This window comes from Amphibalanus amphitrite, unplaced genomic scaffold, assembly GCF_019059575.1.
Source record: "Amphibalanus amphitrite isolate SeventyFive unplaced genomic scaffold, NRLGWU_Aamphi_draft 000044F_arrow, whole genome shotgun sequence".
Taxonomy (NCBI): domain Eukaryota; kingdom Metazoa; phylum Arthropoda; class Thecostraca; order Balanomorpha; family Balanidae; genus Amphibalanus; species Amphibalanus amphitrite.
The window spans coordinates 1320838-1338095 of record NW_024881540.1 but is presented as its reverse complement, the minus strand read 5'-3'; the positions used below and the strand labels follow the sequence as shown (position 1 = coordinate 1338095).

Here is a 17258-nt window from a genome sequence, read left to right as displayed (position 1 = left end):
AAAAAAAACAAGGAAAGAGCAGACGCACCGCGAATCAATCATTAATCATGGTGACCGTTGCACACATAGCAGCCGTACAAATAATTCATTTGGATTTATGAACATTTTCTAAAGCGAGCGGTCCCTCATATACCATCTATGTACGGAGAGTTGCCGCATCGTGTCGAAAAAATGCCTGTGCGGAAAGAAGCGTTTTCTGCCAACATGATATAACTATAGCCATAACTTTCCAATATACGAGTATTTAGCTCGAATGCTTGCGTGGACGGATTCGTTTTTGTCGGAGTCTTTGCTAAGCAGCACGCACGACTCGACCCGTAAACGTTATATCGGGCAACGTCTGAGCTGAGTAGGGATAATTCAGATGCCAAAATTCAGCGTACCTATCCATCAAAGCCGGACACGGTCCGTCCCAATCAACTGACTTTAACTGGGTACGACCGCTCCCACTAACCACTTGATCACGGCATGCCAGTGCCACCAAAGGTAATCAGTTGTGTGAGCCGCTTGGTAATGCATTATTGCTCAGTGCTCATGGGCATATCTTCGGAGGCTGTTTGTTAAGTCGCACTCATGCTGCTTTCACATTTTTTCTGCAAAGTTTATTTATTAAAAAACGAGTTAATGAAGAAATCGGATATATGGGAGTCATATAAATTTTGCAGCAACATTCAATTATATAACATGGCTTGAAGGATGAAACAATACATACCTCCGTGCAGCTGTACGTGGTGTCTACTTAATAATGAGAAAAGCTTAGAGGCTTCAATCTCGGGTATTATGTAACATAAATAATCGGAAATTCGCATGCTTATGCACCTGTCTATTTGTTATCAACTACCTTCAGTGCAGCGCACTGGGTACACCATGTTTCACGTCACGCCGCACGCGCCACCCGACCCCCTCTATGAAACGTCATGGCACCTCTGAGTCAAACGAGACCGATATTTCCCGCCTTCGCGTCTTCAGATGTGGGTCGGAGTTCGGAAGCTACGTCCACTCCCCGGGGCGCATTTATTTCTTGAAAAAACCTCGTAGGTCTTCAATCGGCCACAAATGCGGCACGCAGGGTGGATTCTCTTCTCGATCTACCACGGGTACGCCGACCCCTCCAACATTGTAATGGTTTTAATGGCATAATGGGCAAGTCGAACCAGAACGTATAGCCACCTGTTGGGTAGTATTTGTCTTGTATGACATTGGCACCCTCAAAAATAAAGAGTCAACGCTATATCGTCTTTCGTCTTTGCCTAATATGCTTCTGTGGTTACTTTGAACTGGCCAACAGGCTGCGAACACATCAGTCCGGCTCGTTTTCGTGCACAGACATTCCCAACAACGCGGGCGATTTAAATGACCTTATGGATATCAAATTGGCCGCGCTAGGTGGGTATATCGTTGCCCTCAGACCACGACAACGCCACCATTCAGACATAAGTGACGTCACTGGTCACATACTGGTGACGTCACCGGTCAGTGGCTAGTGACGTCACCGGTCAGGCGCCGAAGCCAAGGCCGTCGTGAGAGGGGCTGTGGCCGGTATTAGATGGGCGGCGCGCCGGTCGGGCCGCTGTGCTCGCCGGTTGTCAGTCGGAGGAACATCGCCACCCTCAGCTCCAGGTGGGTGGGAGACCAGCACGGACTGAGTGTGCAGTGTGCGGCGGGTAATCTCAGCCGAGCGGCTGTCGGAGCCCATAGGCCACCCAGGTATAACGGCAGAGACACAGGTAAGCTCGGAGAGGCGCGCTGATTTCACCGTCGGCAGACTGTCACTCGACGAATCTCGACGTTAGGAAGATAATCGCTTCAATTAAAAAAAACATGCGTAAAATTTTGAAAAAATTTGGTGAATATAGCATCCGCTGTTATAAGGGAAACCGACATCGGAGAGGTTAATGCTTTTGAATCGAATGAATTATGGCTATGGGTATTATGAGTTACGGAAAGCCCCAGTTTCGATTAATTTCATATTCGTAATGTTGTGTCTACTGCCGATTTGTTTAGTATTATTTTTATGCAGATTAAACGACTGCTAACATCTAATTTCTCTTTTAGTTAGGTGAACGGAAATGTTCATCGACCTAACTTTGAGATGAAAATGGTGAAGATTTGTAAAAGAGTTTCTACGGGTTTCTACATTTATTGCGTGTATTTATTATAAAAAGCATTGCCTCTAAGCTACACATTAGCCGCACTGGCGAATCCAGAAGTGCGGTAATGGACGCTGCGGGGAGGCAACCCCCCAAAAAGTTTTTTCCGTATTCCAAAAAATCTCCTGATTTCGGTTCCTTACGGCGCCGCTCTGCACTTTAAAACACACTTTTCCCGTAAAACTTGCTTAGTTTTTTTTTTCTATTACCGAACATCGTAAATTTTCCTCGATTTCGGGCACCACAGGTGCCCTAAATGAGGTATAAGCATAAGAAAAGCACAGGAAATAGAAACGTCACAACAGCAGAAAAGACTACCTCTTATTTGTCCTGGCATATGTGCCTTCTTATCTAATTTTTGTCGTGATGAGGAAGGCCAGACTCCGTGCGCCTTTTTGCGATAATCGTGCAATACCATCCGGAGTCCAGCTGTAAACAAGCCAGTGTTTTGAAGGCCAGCCAGTTAATTTCAGTCCCCTAGCATGATATAGGTGCCGACTTTACGGGCTTTCTCTCTGCATCACGTCTTAGGCTTTGAATCGATTGATAACGCCCGGGCAATGCTGATAAAATTGCATGCTACAAATCATGCTGATTGATAACAGAGCAATCATTTTAATCGCCTTCTCACCACTGTTTGACCTTTACTCTTTCAATCGCTGCCCTGCCAACAGCCATTCTTCGTCGAGGGGCCACTTGCAAGACAATTAGACTCGGTCGCGTTGGACGCTCAGTCTCATTGCATACAGCAAACCACCCGACCATAGTTATACGCGGTTTCACATTGGGACAGACTTACCGGTGACTTCCGCTGAGGTCCCGTGCACTGATTCTCCTCTGTGACCTGCGGGTGATAGTGACGAGTGAGTGGTCTGCTTACGGCAGCGACAGGATCCGACACGAACTGGGCACGCCACTGGGGGTCAGAGGTCGCGCCCCGTCTGCACAGGGGTCAGGGATGGTGGTAGCGGCGGCCCGGGCCCGGGACCGCTGACTTCCGATTAGCCCGACCGCCCGGCCCCGCCCCCGTCCCGCCCAACTAGCTTCAGGCCCCTTTTTATTTCTGCACCTCGCAGTTAGGCCAATTGAAAAAGTGACCATGAGATGCTGATTATTAATCAAGGGGTGTAGAACAGTGCAATAAATAGCTTACACTATGGGTGTAGCAAATATTTGTTTTACGATTTAAAGGTCAGAAAAACGTTTTGCCTATCGTCTTCAGGTCATTTAAATTTTTCAAGTGGCTCAATGAGCTCAAAGAGCTCAATGACCTTTTAATTATTTGGCTGCTTAGTTAAGACGGCAGCCTCTTATGCGCGAACGTCAGCATCAAACTATCCTTGTCTGACGCTGCTTCACCGATATACGATATTTATACATAAGTCAGGCCTTTTCCCAGCTAGTATTTCCAAAAATTAGTGAACATTTGTTTCATATTATTCAGTTCAACCATCCACGAACGTTCCCAGCAGTCGAGAATAAGTTATAAAGCAATTATTGATGCTTCCGTCATGAGTGCAAAGTAGCCACTGTCGCGAACTTTCAGGTATAAATCTTCTTTCGACGCTAACCAAATTGCCAAGGCTGTTGTTTAAGAAGTTTGCCTATTGACGACTCTGTCAGCAGATTCAAAGGTGAAATGCAAAATATGTGCTCGCCCGAAAGATAAGAAGGTACCTATTTGCTAATTTCATTTGCAAATTTTGCTGCTAAGACCTTAGACTCCACTATATACCTAGGTACCAATGGCATCCAGCTGCATCAGTGGTATCCAACCTACCGGTCATGGCTGTCGCTCAGCAAGTCTTCCATGCAGTCTCTGCGGCCATAAGTAAGCAGGTGCATCCACCATTCAATTTACATGTAGCATGGCTCCTGTTTTAGGTATGCAGGGATGCCGGCACTGTAGAATACATTGGCCTCTCAGAACACTGGTATTAGGGGTGCGCTCTCAGCGCTGCACAGACTGAGACTCCGCATGCTGAATTTCAACACTGTAGCCGTGAAGCCAGACGCCGAGGGCCAAGGTCGAAAGGGGCACACACCAGCCGTTCTTGCATCAGTCTAGGGAATCCTATGAGGCTCCTTGTCACCGGGGGCCGCCGCTAAAGCATTAGCTTTTTGGCTGAATTGCGAGCATCCTTCATTATTTCGCTCATGGATAGTTGGCATACCTATTATCGGACTATCAGTTGGTAATGGTATCCTCAATTGGTTGGTATTCCTGAAATGTTTTCAATTAAAGTGTACTTTATTATCAGCTCCATTTAAAGTCAACTGCGATAGCGACATGTCAAGGTGCCCTCTGCAGTTGGGGATCGATTAGTAACAGCTCTTTCAGTCTAATGTGAGCCGATCTGCGACAGTGCCTTCCGCTAGCTCCCCGAGTAACCTGTCACAGAGCCTTCCGCAAACCACCGGACCAATATGTCACCGTGTCGGTCCCATCTGCCGGCGATTACATCACCAACTAACTCTCCCTCTCTGTACCGACAGCAGCGCCATGGCTCGTCTGCTGTTCGCCGCTCTCGCCGCCGCGCTGGTCGCCATGGTAACCGCCCGGATGGCGTACGAGCTGTCTGACGGCGCAGATAGCATCGTGCCCAACCTGGTACAGTCGTTCAGCTGCGACGGCCGTGCCTACGGCTACTACGCCGACGTCAGCAACGACTGCCAGCTGTTCCACATCTGCGTGCCCGTGCTGGGAGCCGACGGAGAGGTGAGGGAGTCGACGGAGAGGGGGAGCCAACTGGGAGGTGGGGGGGGGACGATGGAGAGGTGAGGGAGCCGAGGGAGAGGTAAGGGAGGGGGAGGGGAGAGGCGAGGGGGCCTGCGTCGACACCGGCCCGCGGCGCCCGCTCAAATAGCGTGATTGGAACGGATTCAATCCCAGGACATGGAATGGTCAAACTAGGCCGAAATTTCCCAAAACCACAAACAACAACACCAACATCAAAAACAGCAACAACAATATCAACAACAACGGATTCAATCCCTACGTTTGTTCTAAGCATTTACGTCTAATACGTAAAGCAGTGACTCGGTCAAAAAGAACGTTGCGAGTCTTCCCTTTATCAATGACTGATGAGCGCTAGATTTTGTCGATTTTCAAATAACTTCGCTTGCATTGCGTCGGGTTTCCTCATTCTCATTCAAATTTGCTTAGGTAGGTATATCGATTCAGGTCCCCCGGTCGTGCGTCGTTGGGGCTGGTTGGGGGCAAAATTTTGAAATTCTGTTATTAAGCAGTTATTTGGCACATTGACAAACATAAAATTGTAAGGTATGACACAAGATGTGATAGCCAGTCGTAAGTTGCATTAAGCCTCTTTCACTTTCTGCAATTTGTATCAAAAGCATTTATTGCAGTTAACACCCAGCTTCCTTATTGGATATAGGATATTGATTCGTCAGAGAAGCACAACTACTTGTCACGAATGGCAAAGTCATGCACATGAGTGACAGACCCCTAACGAATGCGCGTCATGACCTGTGTGTGCCGTTTAACACGTCTTGCACCACCGGGTCATAGGTCGACAGTTGCAATCCTGTGCCACGGTTTCGCTGAGTAAATTAACCAAATAGACGCTTGCCACATGCAGTGGCAAAAGCTCCACTTCAGTTCAGACTCGGCACCCGAGAATTGTAGGTTTCCTTGCCACGTGTCCTGGCGCAGTGCCAAAACCGCCGCTCGCCGTGCCTTCCCCCGGCGATTGTGACGTCATTGACCGCTCGAGGGAAGAGGTCGGCACTGCGGCGCAGGGGTCAAAGGGCACGACGAACGGCCCACCGGCTATCGGGGAAGGGTGGGTAGCTCAGGGTCGCCTGCCGCGCCCTTGGTAGTCGCGCGCCTGTCGCTCACGTGCGTAATGCGTATGTGGCGGTGAATGATGCCCAATGAGGGAGAATGATGGGAGAGGAAGAGTGTGAGAGAGAAAGAGAGAGAGAGAGAGAGGGTGGGAGAAAAAGAGAGAAATAGTGTTTTGACTTTTTGACGCTTGAAAATGGCAAATCAGCTTTATCAACATGGAAAATTTGTAATTTGATGTCAAATACACCATAAGTGTGACTTTTAGTTTTTAAAAGGTAACAATAAGTCAGTATGCTTACCCAATGACTTTTTGTAAGCAGTTCACACGGTGCAAAACGAGCGAAAATGTGAGTGAAGAGGAAACAGCCCCATTGACCTGTCACTTACCCTGCCGGGCGTTTGACGCAGCGCTGACGGAGTCGCCTCTCTGTCTGTAATTGCCTACAGGTGCTGTCCACCGACCAGTACAGCTTCCTGTGCGGCAACCAGACCATCTTCGACCAGGCCACGCTCACGTGCAACTACCCGGTGGACTCACTGCCCTGTGAGGACGCCGAGTCCATGTACTCGCTGAGGAACGACGAGTTCTTCAGGAAGCTGGACGGCAGCGAGGCGTGAAGGCCGTGACGGGGTGTGTCGCCGCAGCTAAACCGTAAACCACCTGGCGAGCGCCGTGTGTGCATGTTCATGTCAGTTGGTTTGGTTTGTTGGAGAGACGAGGCTGACATCATGACGTTCATTTCATAGCACATCAGCCAGATTGATCGAGCTCGACTTGTGTCAAAGTTCGGTGCATGCCGGACCTGCGTCATTGATAAAGGTGATCAGCATTTGTGTAGGAAGGCGCAGCACTGTTCCCGATTTGTCCGACCGTTTACTCTGCCAAACATCTTTAAACCTTCCTGTCTTTGTTCTATTCGTTTGAGCCAAATTAATCTTTTCCAATTCAAGACATGCATGCTAACCATTATTGAACGGGATTCCATGCGATAATTTTGTATCCAAATGATATTTTGTATGTGATTCAAGTGTATTTTGACATTGTACTTCACTGAACAGAGCATTATGAATTGATGTGTGCTGGCGGCACGCAATGAGTGATTCATATTTCATATGAACTTCTGAATTGTAATAAAGAAATCGATGAGTGAAGTAACCGCGTTTGGGCGTCCAAAATATAGGCTGCTGATTTGTCGTAAAATAATATTACAGACTTAGTTAGTATCTAATACCGTTCATGTACATACAATGGGTGCGGTGCAGAACAAATCCGAGCTGGTTATTCCATTGTGTCATTTCGTGGCGGATGAGGTGCTAAATACAATCTCGAAATGTGAACACGAGCCAAACTTGGCTTCTCAGTCATAAGTAGTGACAAGCGACAAAGGGCACGGGAAAGATCGTCAAACTTGTTACCAAATTTCATTAGTCATCTTTCTAGATTGGATAAGATATCAGGTCAAAGGAAGTGAAATCTTAATAGATAAGATAGTAGATCATGTCAAAAGAGGCGACGTCCTTCTGGAAAAACAAAATAAAGATGGGATCAAAACTATACTTGGGTTCGCCATTTAAATTATAAGCTCGCATAGGCCGTTTTTACAAGTGGGGAAGCTGATGCCATTTTTCTTAGTGTGAGGCCACCACCTACTCACGTAACTTGACCTGTTGACTTGACCGTATACCTAGATGTGTCATGTATACGGCACGCCAAACTCTTATGGAGCATGAACCCCCTTCTCCACCACCGCTACCATGCCGCATATTTTGAATGGCCTTGCTGAGTCTCAGCATTCAGCAACACGGTCTTTACGCCTTACGGCTAGGATTGTTGATTCAGTCGAAGCGACAAGAGACGTCCATGCACCGCACGAGATGCCCATGCGATCAACTACGGTTTGATAAAGGAAATATTCAATTTCAAGCATGGAGTTTTAAACTGAACTAGCAGTTATGTAAGTACCTTACCCTAACACCATTTGGAAGCTTTAATAGCCTAACAATCAGCCTAGTCAAAGATATTCCACTTTATAAGTTCCGAATTGAGTCCCTTTCCAGTAATTCGACGCGTCCTATACCCAGGTACTGTTCCAAGTATGACAGAACATGATAGGAGACAATCTGTTCGGTGAGTCCCTTCGCGTGAGCAGAGGCGGGTAATCGTAGTTGATTGGCTATCCGGTCATTTGCAATCAACTGTTTAACCGTCACAATAAAATGAAAGGTTGTAGAGAATCGATAGATTTTACTTACCTTTGTTAAGAAATAGTATTATCTCACGTTTAACCTTCGCCGGACCAGTGATTATCTACATACGCGCCAGCCGAGGGAGGGGGGGGGTACAACCCCGTCGCCGTTTCGCCCCCGGTGGAGCTAGCGCGTCGCGAAAAATAACGAGAGCGTGCGCCGTTACGAGACACAGACATTGATACCCTATTTTAAGGTCCTAGGTCAACCAATGACCTCTGAGATCAGGTTAACCCTATTAGTGGCAGAGGGGGTTGTTTTCATCCACCCCTCAGGTTTTTCGGGAATATCTACGAAACCGCTGAAGCTACGATGCTGAAATTTTCTGACTTTTCCTAAAACTAAATTGGGCACATTCCCTGAAAATTTCAAGTTCATAACTTTACCAGGGACGGCTCCAGAGCACTGGGAATTGGGGGGTCCTATTCGTGAAGCGAGTCATTTGGGCGAAGATCACGATGCTGATTGCTGATGTATTATAACTGTATGCACCAGTTTTACGAACAGTGAATGAAAGGTATCATGTGATAACATAGTTATACAAAGTTTTTGTGCATCCTCTTTTGACACCTTTTTGCTATAATAGGTGGATCCAGGCGTCCAAAAAGGGGGTTTATGTTTTACCTCCCAACATAGGTGCCCTGACACCGCCTATGCATGACCAATACAATTGTAGTCGTTCTCTCATAAGAAAATTGTAACATAACAAGACCATTACCACCCTTTTTAGAAACAGTACCAACAAAAACCTTATTTACTATACTTTTTGTGTACCCCCAATCTCAATGATCTGTATCCGCCTATGATTTTTGAAAATGCATATTTTTAGGATCCATGTGAATTCCTGGTTCATTTTCTATCGATCGGCAAAAGTTGCGTTAAGATTGGTTCAGAAACCTGGCCGTGATAAACAGTCTAAAATGTATCTGCAATTTGCCCGTTTTTACCCCCCTCTACCCCCCTATTGACATTTTTTTTTAACTTTTATTTTTTAGAAATGTAGATCACGTTGAGCGAAATCGAACGCCGTTTGAATTTTGAAAATCGGCCCGTTAGATCTCGAGATATCAGGGGGGGGGTCGTAAACAGCCCCCCCCCTGCCACTAATAGGGGTAGCCAGGAGCCTGCCACTAATAGGGTTAAGTGCCCCAAGGTACGGTTCCGTTTTTGGTTAGGTAATAACTTCGCCAAAAAAGCCGCAGAGCCGCGATTTTGGCAGCATCGTGTTCGAAGCGCTTCGGAGTGTCGAATGATATACTATTTGTTTGGGTGAGGTCTACTTAGGGTGTTGACCTCAGGTCAAGGTCAGGTCAGCGCCCCCAGGACACGAAATTGTTCGAAAAGCATGTCGCATATCATTCGATTCGGCAGGTCTTTCTGAGTCCATTGGTGGCTTTCCCGACTCGCTAGCTCAATTTGATTGAGAGTTATTGACGAAAAAAATCTAATATAAACCTAATGACGTCATAAATGACGTCACGCAAGGTTAAAATTGCAAAAGTGACGCATCGATCCTTGCAAGGAGTGCATGTTCACGATTCTGATACTTGAGATAGCTGGAGATCGTTCCCGGCGCCAGAATCGCAGTTTTCATTTTACCCCATTGACTTATAGGGGCGAGGTCACGAAAATGACCTGACCTCATATGACCTCTTAGGAAAAATCCGAGTAATACAAGTTGTGAGACTCCTAATGGATACTTAGGTCCTACAAGTTAGGAACGTTTTTCGGCTACTAGTCGTTTATTGTTTTCGTTTCGAATTTTCGACCTTCGCATCGAGGTCGGTGTCAAGAAAACATGTCAAGAAAACACGTTCCTAACTTGTAATGTCTAGTCGTAAAAGCTTAAAATCATATATTAGGTCCTACAAGTTTCATTTCCCTGTGAAAGCTCCTCTGGCAGTGAGGGCGTAGCGAAGTTGCGACATCTGAAGACCGTGCAGAGGCTCACTTATGACGTCATAGGCCAGGAAAATGGAGTTGGTGTCAGAAGATCCGGCTTGAATCAAAGGTCAGGTATGCCAAGTTTCAACTCCATATCACTGGCTGTTCGGAGCTATCGCGAAAAAAAAAATCCTATGGGGGGGGGCGGCACCCGCCCCCTCGGCCGGCGAAGGTTAAAACATACGTTTGATTTACATATATTTGCGAAATGTTTCCAGTGAAAATTCATGCCGATGAACTGGGAGCTGGTATGTGGTCGGGATATGGGCCGTAGCGACTAGTGATGTCAATTATGGAAAAACGGAATACCGATACCAAACCAAATACCAAACAAAATCGTGGGAAATACCGATACCAAACTAGCTCGGGAACATGAGGGAAATACCAACTTTTTACCGATTTCTTAGTCTCTTATACATTAGTGAGGGCACATGATACCAACAAAATACCAAACACATTAGGATTGAAATAACAAATACCAAGTTGGTATCGGTTTGGTATCGGTATGCCAAAAAGTTGGTATCCGATTGATATCTCTAGTGGCGACATGAATTAACCCGATCTTGCTGGGGAGGTGGAGGGGATGTGTAGTAGAGATGTCAATCGGATACCGACTTTTTGGTATACCGATACCAAGCCGATACCAACTTGGTATTTGGTATTTCAATCCTAATGTGTTTGGTATTTTGTTGGTATCATGAACCCCCACTTATGTATAAGACGCTAACAAATCGGTAAAAAGTTGGTATTTCCCTCATGTTCCCAAGTTGGTTTGGTTTCGGTATTTCTCCACGGTTTTGGTTGGTATTTGGTTTGGTATCGGTATTCCGATTTTCCGTAACTGACATCACTAATGTGTAGGCCTAGTCTATAATGATATTTCCAGGCCATGGTCGAGTTAGTTTTTTTTTTAACATCGACCTCGAACATTTCACCTCTTCAAATATCTTATATGTATAGGCACTTAACCCTCGCCGGACCTATTGGTTTTCTACATACGCGCCGGCCGAGGGGGGGGGGGCGGGTACGACCCCCCCCTCGCCGTTTCGCCCCTGGTGGAGCTAGCGCGTCGCGGAAAAAACGAGCGTGTGCGCCGTTACGAGACGCAGAGATTGGTACCCGATTTTAAGGTCCTAGGTCAGCCGGTGACCTCTGAGGTCAGGTCAAGTGCCCAAAGGTACGGCTCAGTTTTTGGTGAATAACTTCGCAAAAAACGGCCGCAGAGCGCCGATTTTGGCAGCATCGTGTTCGTCTCGCTCAGGCGCGTCGAATGATATACTTTTTGTCCGGGTCAGGTCAACTTGGGGTGTTGACCTCAGGTCAAGGTCAGGTCAGCACCTCCAGGTCACGAAATTGGTCGAAAGAGGTCATGTCGCATATCATTCGATTCGGCAGGTCTTCCTGAGTCCATTGGTGGCTTTCCCGACTCGCTAGCTCAATTTGATCAAGAGTTATTGACGAAAAACTAATATGACCTTGATGACGTCATAAATGACGTCACGCAAGGTCAACATTGCAAAAGTGACGCATCTAACCTTGCAAGGAGTGCATCAAATCACGATTCTGTGTGCTTGAGATAGTTGGAGATCGTTCCCGGCGCCAGAATAGCAGTTTGAATTTTTCCCCATTGACTTATAATGGTGAGGTCACGAAAATGACCTGACCTCATATGACCTTTAGGAAAAATCCGAGATATACAAGTTGTGGGACTCATAATGGATACTAGATCCTGCAAGTTTCATTTCCCTGTGACATCTCCTCTGGCAGTGAGGGCGTTGCGAAGTTGCGACATCTGAAGACCGTGCAGAGGTTCACTTATGACGTCATAGGTCAGTGACCTGACCTGACCCAAAAATGCGGTTGGTGTCAAAAGATCTGGCTTAGATCAAAGGTCAGGTATGCCAAGTTTCAGCTCTCTATCGCCAGCGTGTTCGGAGCTATCGCGAAAAAACCCTATGGGGGGGGGCGGCACCCGCCCCCCCCCCCTCGGCCGGCGAGGGTTAAAATGATTTTAAAGTAAGAAAGATAGCTTACTACGACCCAATTAGTGGCTTATGGCTCATGCAGCAATGTAAGGCTGACACGAGGCATTGTCATGCAATGGCACCAAAGTGAAAATTTGCCACTCAATTAAATAGAAAATTGCGGCACAATTACAAACGAGTAACAAAAAAGCAGATTGTGACGAAATAGTGATCGACAGAACAAAGCATGTTTTTCAATAGACCGATCAATTTAGCAGAGTTGTACGGTCTACTAGTCGTCGGTTCACCCAGCCTCTGCAGCGTCAGATATGGTCAGTAGCAGCGGAACACTGTCAATTGAAGGGGGGGGGGCACTGCCGACTTTTGGTCCCATTCTTTCCATGCAACGCCCATAGGGCTAATGTTAAAATGCCAAAATCAAAGGGGGGCACGGTGCCCCGGTGCCCTCCCCGTTCCGCCGCCTATGGATATGGTTCAGCAAAGTCATCTGGTGGTCGGACCTGGTAACCCACAACACAGTAACGGGCCTCGACAGTAACCAAGCCCTGAAAACAACAGCACCTCTCCTGAGGCCTGGCCACGTGTTATAGCAGCGCCACCTCGGTGCCAGGGCCTCGGCACCACATCCACGCCGGCAGCTACACTCAGCTCAGATGGCGCCAGATGGGCCATACCATCCGGTGCAGAGCGAGGGAGAGAGAGAGAGAGAGAGAGAGAGAGAGAGAGGGGGGGGGTAGAGAGAGGAGGTCTCAAAATTGACGTGGCCACAGGTCACCGATACAAAAAAAAACGAAATGTGCGTTCCTTTAAATAACAGCATTGATCATTCTCTCTTGGGGTGAGGTCACTTAACCCGCGCCCTGATGGGGGGGGGGCCATTTTGGCCCCCCCCTGTGGTTTTTCTTAAATAGCGAGAAAACGGCGGCGCGCAGCGCCGCCAAATTTTGGGTACCTTACCGGACATCCATTTGACACCTTCACACAAAATTTCAAGTCACAGGTCACCTCAGGTCAGGAGTTATTGAGGTCAAACTGAGGTCATGTTCGAGTAAAAATGAGCAAAAAACATGACATCTTAAAACGCTCACCAATTCTACAGTTCACAAGCAATTTTAAAGTTCTTTATGTGGTTGTGTAAAGAAAAGACGGCCCTACAAAACTGCTATCTCGGATTTTTAAAATTTTTGAATTTTGACCCCAAAAAATAAAAAAAATTGATTTTTTTAGAAAAACTCAAAAAATTTCCAAAATTTTTTCGAATTTCGAAAAAAACCGGAATATATGTGATAGTCCCTGCGCTCTTCGATATACATACCAAATTTTAGATCGATAGCTCTTTTTTTGGCCAAGTTATAGCGAAAAAACTGTTAAAAATTGATGACGTCAAATTTTTGAACTCAATTTTTAGCAATTCTAGACCTCGTAGCGCAAAACGGAGACCACCATTGAACTCCCCGTGACGAGCTGCATCGAATCGATACCCATTTTATGCAAAAATATCAACTTTGAAATTTGACCTAATTTGACCTGACCTTGACCTGACCTTGACCTGACCTTGACCAAAACGTGACCTAAGCTGGCCCTAAAGTCTGTCTGACCCACATAATCGCATTTGTCATGTAAAATGGACCATAAAACATGTATCACACGACACTTTCATATTGTGACCCCCAGTGACCTGACCTCTGTGACCTGACCTGGTATCAGTGACCTCAAATAGCAAAATATGTGTTTGAAGAACATTTCCCCATCGATGATTTTCAATGAAATGCATTTTACACGATTTTACAACGCATTTCTTGAAATGCCTGTAAACGGTGAAAATTCGACCTTTGACCTGACCTGTGACGTCATCGGTTTGACCGAGGTGAATGAAATTGGGTCACAAGGTAGTTCCCTGTTGGGGCTATCCAACACCGTTTACCGCTTGTCGCTATGTTGCGTGGTTCTCGAGATCTGAGGGGAGGGCCAAAATGGCCCCCCCATCAGACCGCGTTGCTCGGCAGACCCCATCTGGGCGCGGGTTAAGGTGACCTAGGGGCCTGACATTGGATGACCTGGGGTTTGACGTATCCACATTAGGTATGTGTGACAATATGTATATCGTGAGGTCGAGGTGTGCAAAAGAGGCGGCGCTTCGCACCGTCTTTTCATACGTGTTTAAAGAGCTTAGGGAGCGCACCCCTCCTCACCATGGCAAATATTTCCCTGAAGGAATGGCGCTGATGCAACCTTATTTCTGCTTTCTTTCTGGGCTGCTCAAAACGTGTCACCGCCAGGCAACTGAAACTATACTCTACTTCAATTGAAGCCGCACCTTTTACTGCTAACAGTATTTTCCGCGTTTAGCCCGGGGCAAATAGTTTCTGACGCATTTGATGAGGCTAATGTGTGCAGTCAAAAATGTCGTAAATTCGTAACGTTTCCAAGGACACTGAAATCAAATTTTCAGGATGTAGGAAACTGCCAAGTCTCAATAATTCGCACACCCCGCATGAGATGAAACCATAATCTTATGCGTGCCGAAGTCCTTACGACTGTATATACCTACATACCTATACATTTTGCATTTTCATAGCGTCATTGCTTACATAATTACGAGCCAGCGAGCGAAGCAGTCGAAGCACCCCATTCAAAGGTTGAATCTGTAAACAGTGTTGAAATCGGCCAATGGCCAAATTTGACCTTTGATGACAATCGTTGACTCGACTTTCGAACTGACCTGAGAAATGGCCGAGTGCTTCCTCGACGAGCTTTGACGCTCTTTCGGATGCCGCTGACCGCGTGTCGCTACCGGGCTCAGGAGCCAAGTTAAGGCCGAGCTACACTATGCGTGGCCACTGACCGTCCAGGAATAAACTTTAGTAAAAGACATAAAACCGCGTTCATGAGGTTGTGATCATTATTCAAGTCAGACCGGTTTCGTTCCACAATGAGAACATCTTCAGTGACAATATAAACAGATATGACACTATAAACAGATATGACAAACTACATGATTTGATAGTCCGCGACTACGGCAGAAAACGTCTGAAGGATGTGTTCTCCTACATTGCAACGGAAAAGAAAAAAGAAAAATGTATCTTAGATCATAAGTTTCTTACAACATGCAAGACCTATGGCATCTTACCGTCCAGGAAATTACGTGCGTGATCTGCAAGTTTGCGGGTTTTGCAGAAAATCGGTACGCAGATGAAGTTCAGCTGATAGGAAATACTCAGGGTCGGCTACACTGGGGTCACGCAGATTCAGTCAAGGAAATCCCCGGACGTTCAGTCCAGGAAATGCCGGATAGTCAGGACGGTCAGGATGTTCCGTATCGATATAAAGTTCAGAGCTACGAACTTTTTTGCAGAATCTGCGAGATTGCGTGAAATGAGACAGCTGTTGGCGCACTTGGTGGCGCACCGTATGAATCCAAGTGACGTAATTAATAATTTTTTCTTTGATTTTCATGTGTTATTGATGTTTTATTAACAAATTAAACTATTTATCGATAACATAGCATAAAAGATAGCAAACTTAAGCGTTTGTTGTGAAGCCATTTATTAGTTATTATATTATTATGCCAGCGCCAGAAATTCTGGAAAAAGCAGAAACCGATGTCAAGTGAGTCTCGCAATCACGGATCTGCAGATCACGCACGTAATTTCCTGGACGGTCACGCAAAGTGTAGCTTAACCTTTAGAGGGCGCGTTTGGCGCCAAGCAACGGCCCGGCGCGGGCTTAACCAATAGAAACGTTGAGCGCATCCCATGGGACAATCACATAGCTTCGCTCAACAGGCCGAGTATTGGAATTGAAATTTAATTATTGCCACTGAGCCGTCCACTCGCATTATAAAGGCCTGGCTACACTATGCGTTTTCTGCGTGCGTTTTTGCAGGTTTGCGTGTTTTGCGTAATATCGTTCTAGGAAAAAAGTTATAAACAATATAATTTTTACTTAGGTTATATACAAAAGCTAATATAACTCTTATGTAACTAAAATTTAAGATGAAAAACATCACAAAACGTAATATCGTTCTTTTTTCTAGAGCGATATCACACAAAACACGCAAACACGCAAAAAACGCACGTAGAAAACGCATAGTGTAGCCAGGCCTTAACCCGCGCCCCACTGGGGTCTGAGTATAACACGCCCTACTGGGGGGGGGGGGGGGCTATTCATAGCCCCCTCCTAACTCCGAAACTACTGGACCGATCGTCAAAATTCAAACGGCGTCTGATAGCGCCGGAAAAACTGTCGAGCTAAACCTAATTTCATTGACCTCGAGGTCACCGATGACGTCACAGGTCAGGTCAAAGTAAAAATTATTAGCATTTTGGCTTGTTCACATTTTGGGCTCTGGCCACCGTCTTACAAGTCAAATCAGGCTCATTTTTGGTTTCCACACTCGTGAACAGATGCTCTAGATACCTTGAGGGTACCAAACTTGTACTTTGATTTTCAGGTCAGGGTCAGGTCATCACAGGTCACGAAAATATTATATCATGCGTCGGTCACGTGACACATGTTTTATGGTCCATTTAGGCCATAGATTTTGAATTTGATGTCGTCTGTGTCATTCGAGGTCATTTTGAGTCGAATTTAGCTTAGGTCAGGTCAATTTCAGGTCAAAAAAGGTCAAATTTTGAAGTTTAAATTTTTCAACAAAAAAGGTATCTATTGGATGCAGTTTGAGCTCAGGAACACGATGGTGCCATTTATATTGGTGTACGATGTCAAATACGTACTGAAAAAGTGATTTGAAAAATTAATCATTGTGAATTTTTTTTGCAATAATGCGTATAACTTGGCCATTTTTGAAGATATTTAGCTAAAACTTGCTAGAGTTAGTCATAATCATGCGTTCTGTCACATATATTCCGTTTTTTTCGAAAAGTCAAAAACTTTTTGAAAAAATATAAAAATATAAATTTTGAATATTATTATATAAAATTTTCGAAATTTTCAAAATTTTGAAAATCCGAGATAGCAGTTTGATAGCGCGGTCAATTCTGAGTCCTTTCATGCAAAGAAATTGGATCTAGCTTAAAAACTGAGCTCTTGGGAGCGATTGCCGTGGTTCAATGTTTTGCGTCGAAATCGGACGAACATGAACGTCACTCTGACGTCATT

At 45.8% G+C, this 17258-nt stretch overlaps 1 protein-coding gene across 1 annotated transcript; it reads left to right on the top strand.

Annotated features, from left to right (window-relative positions):
- Positions 1-1546: 1546 nt before the first annotated feature.
- Positions 1547-7113, top strand: LOC122377388 (U-scoloptoxin(01)-Er1a-like). The gene is made up of 3 exons (XM_043357344.1): positions 1547-1620; positions 4647-4869; positions 6409-7113. Exons 1-3 carry the CDS (start codon positions 1547-1549, stop codon positions 6577-6579), a joined length of 468 nt encoding a protein of 155 aa, XP_043213279.1. The 3' UTR covers positions 6580-7113.
- The last annotated feature ends 10145 nt before the right edge of the window (positions 7114-17258 follow it).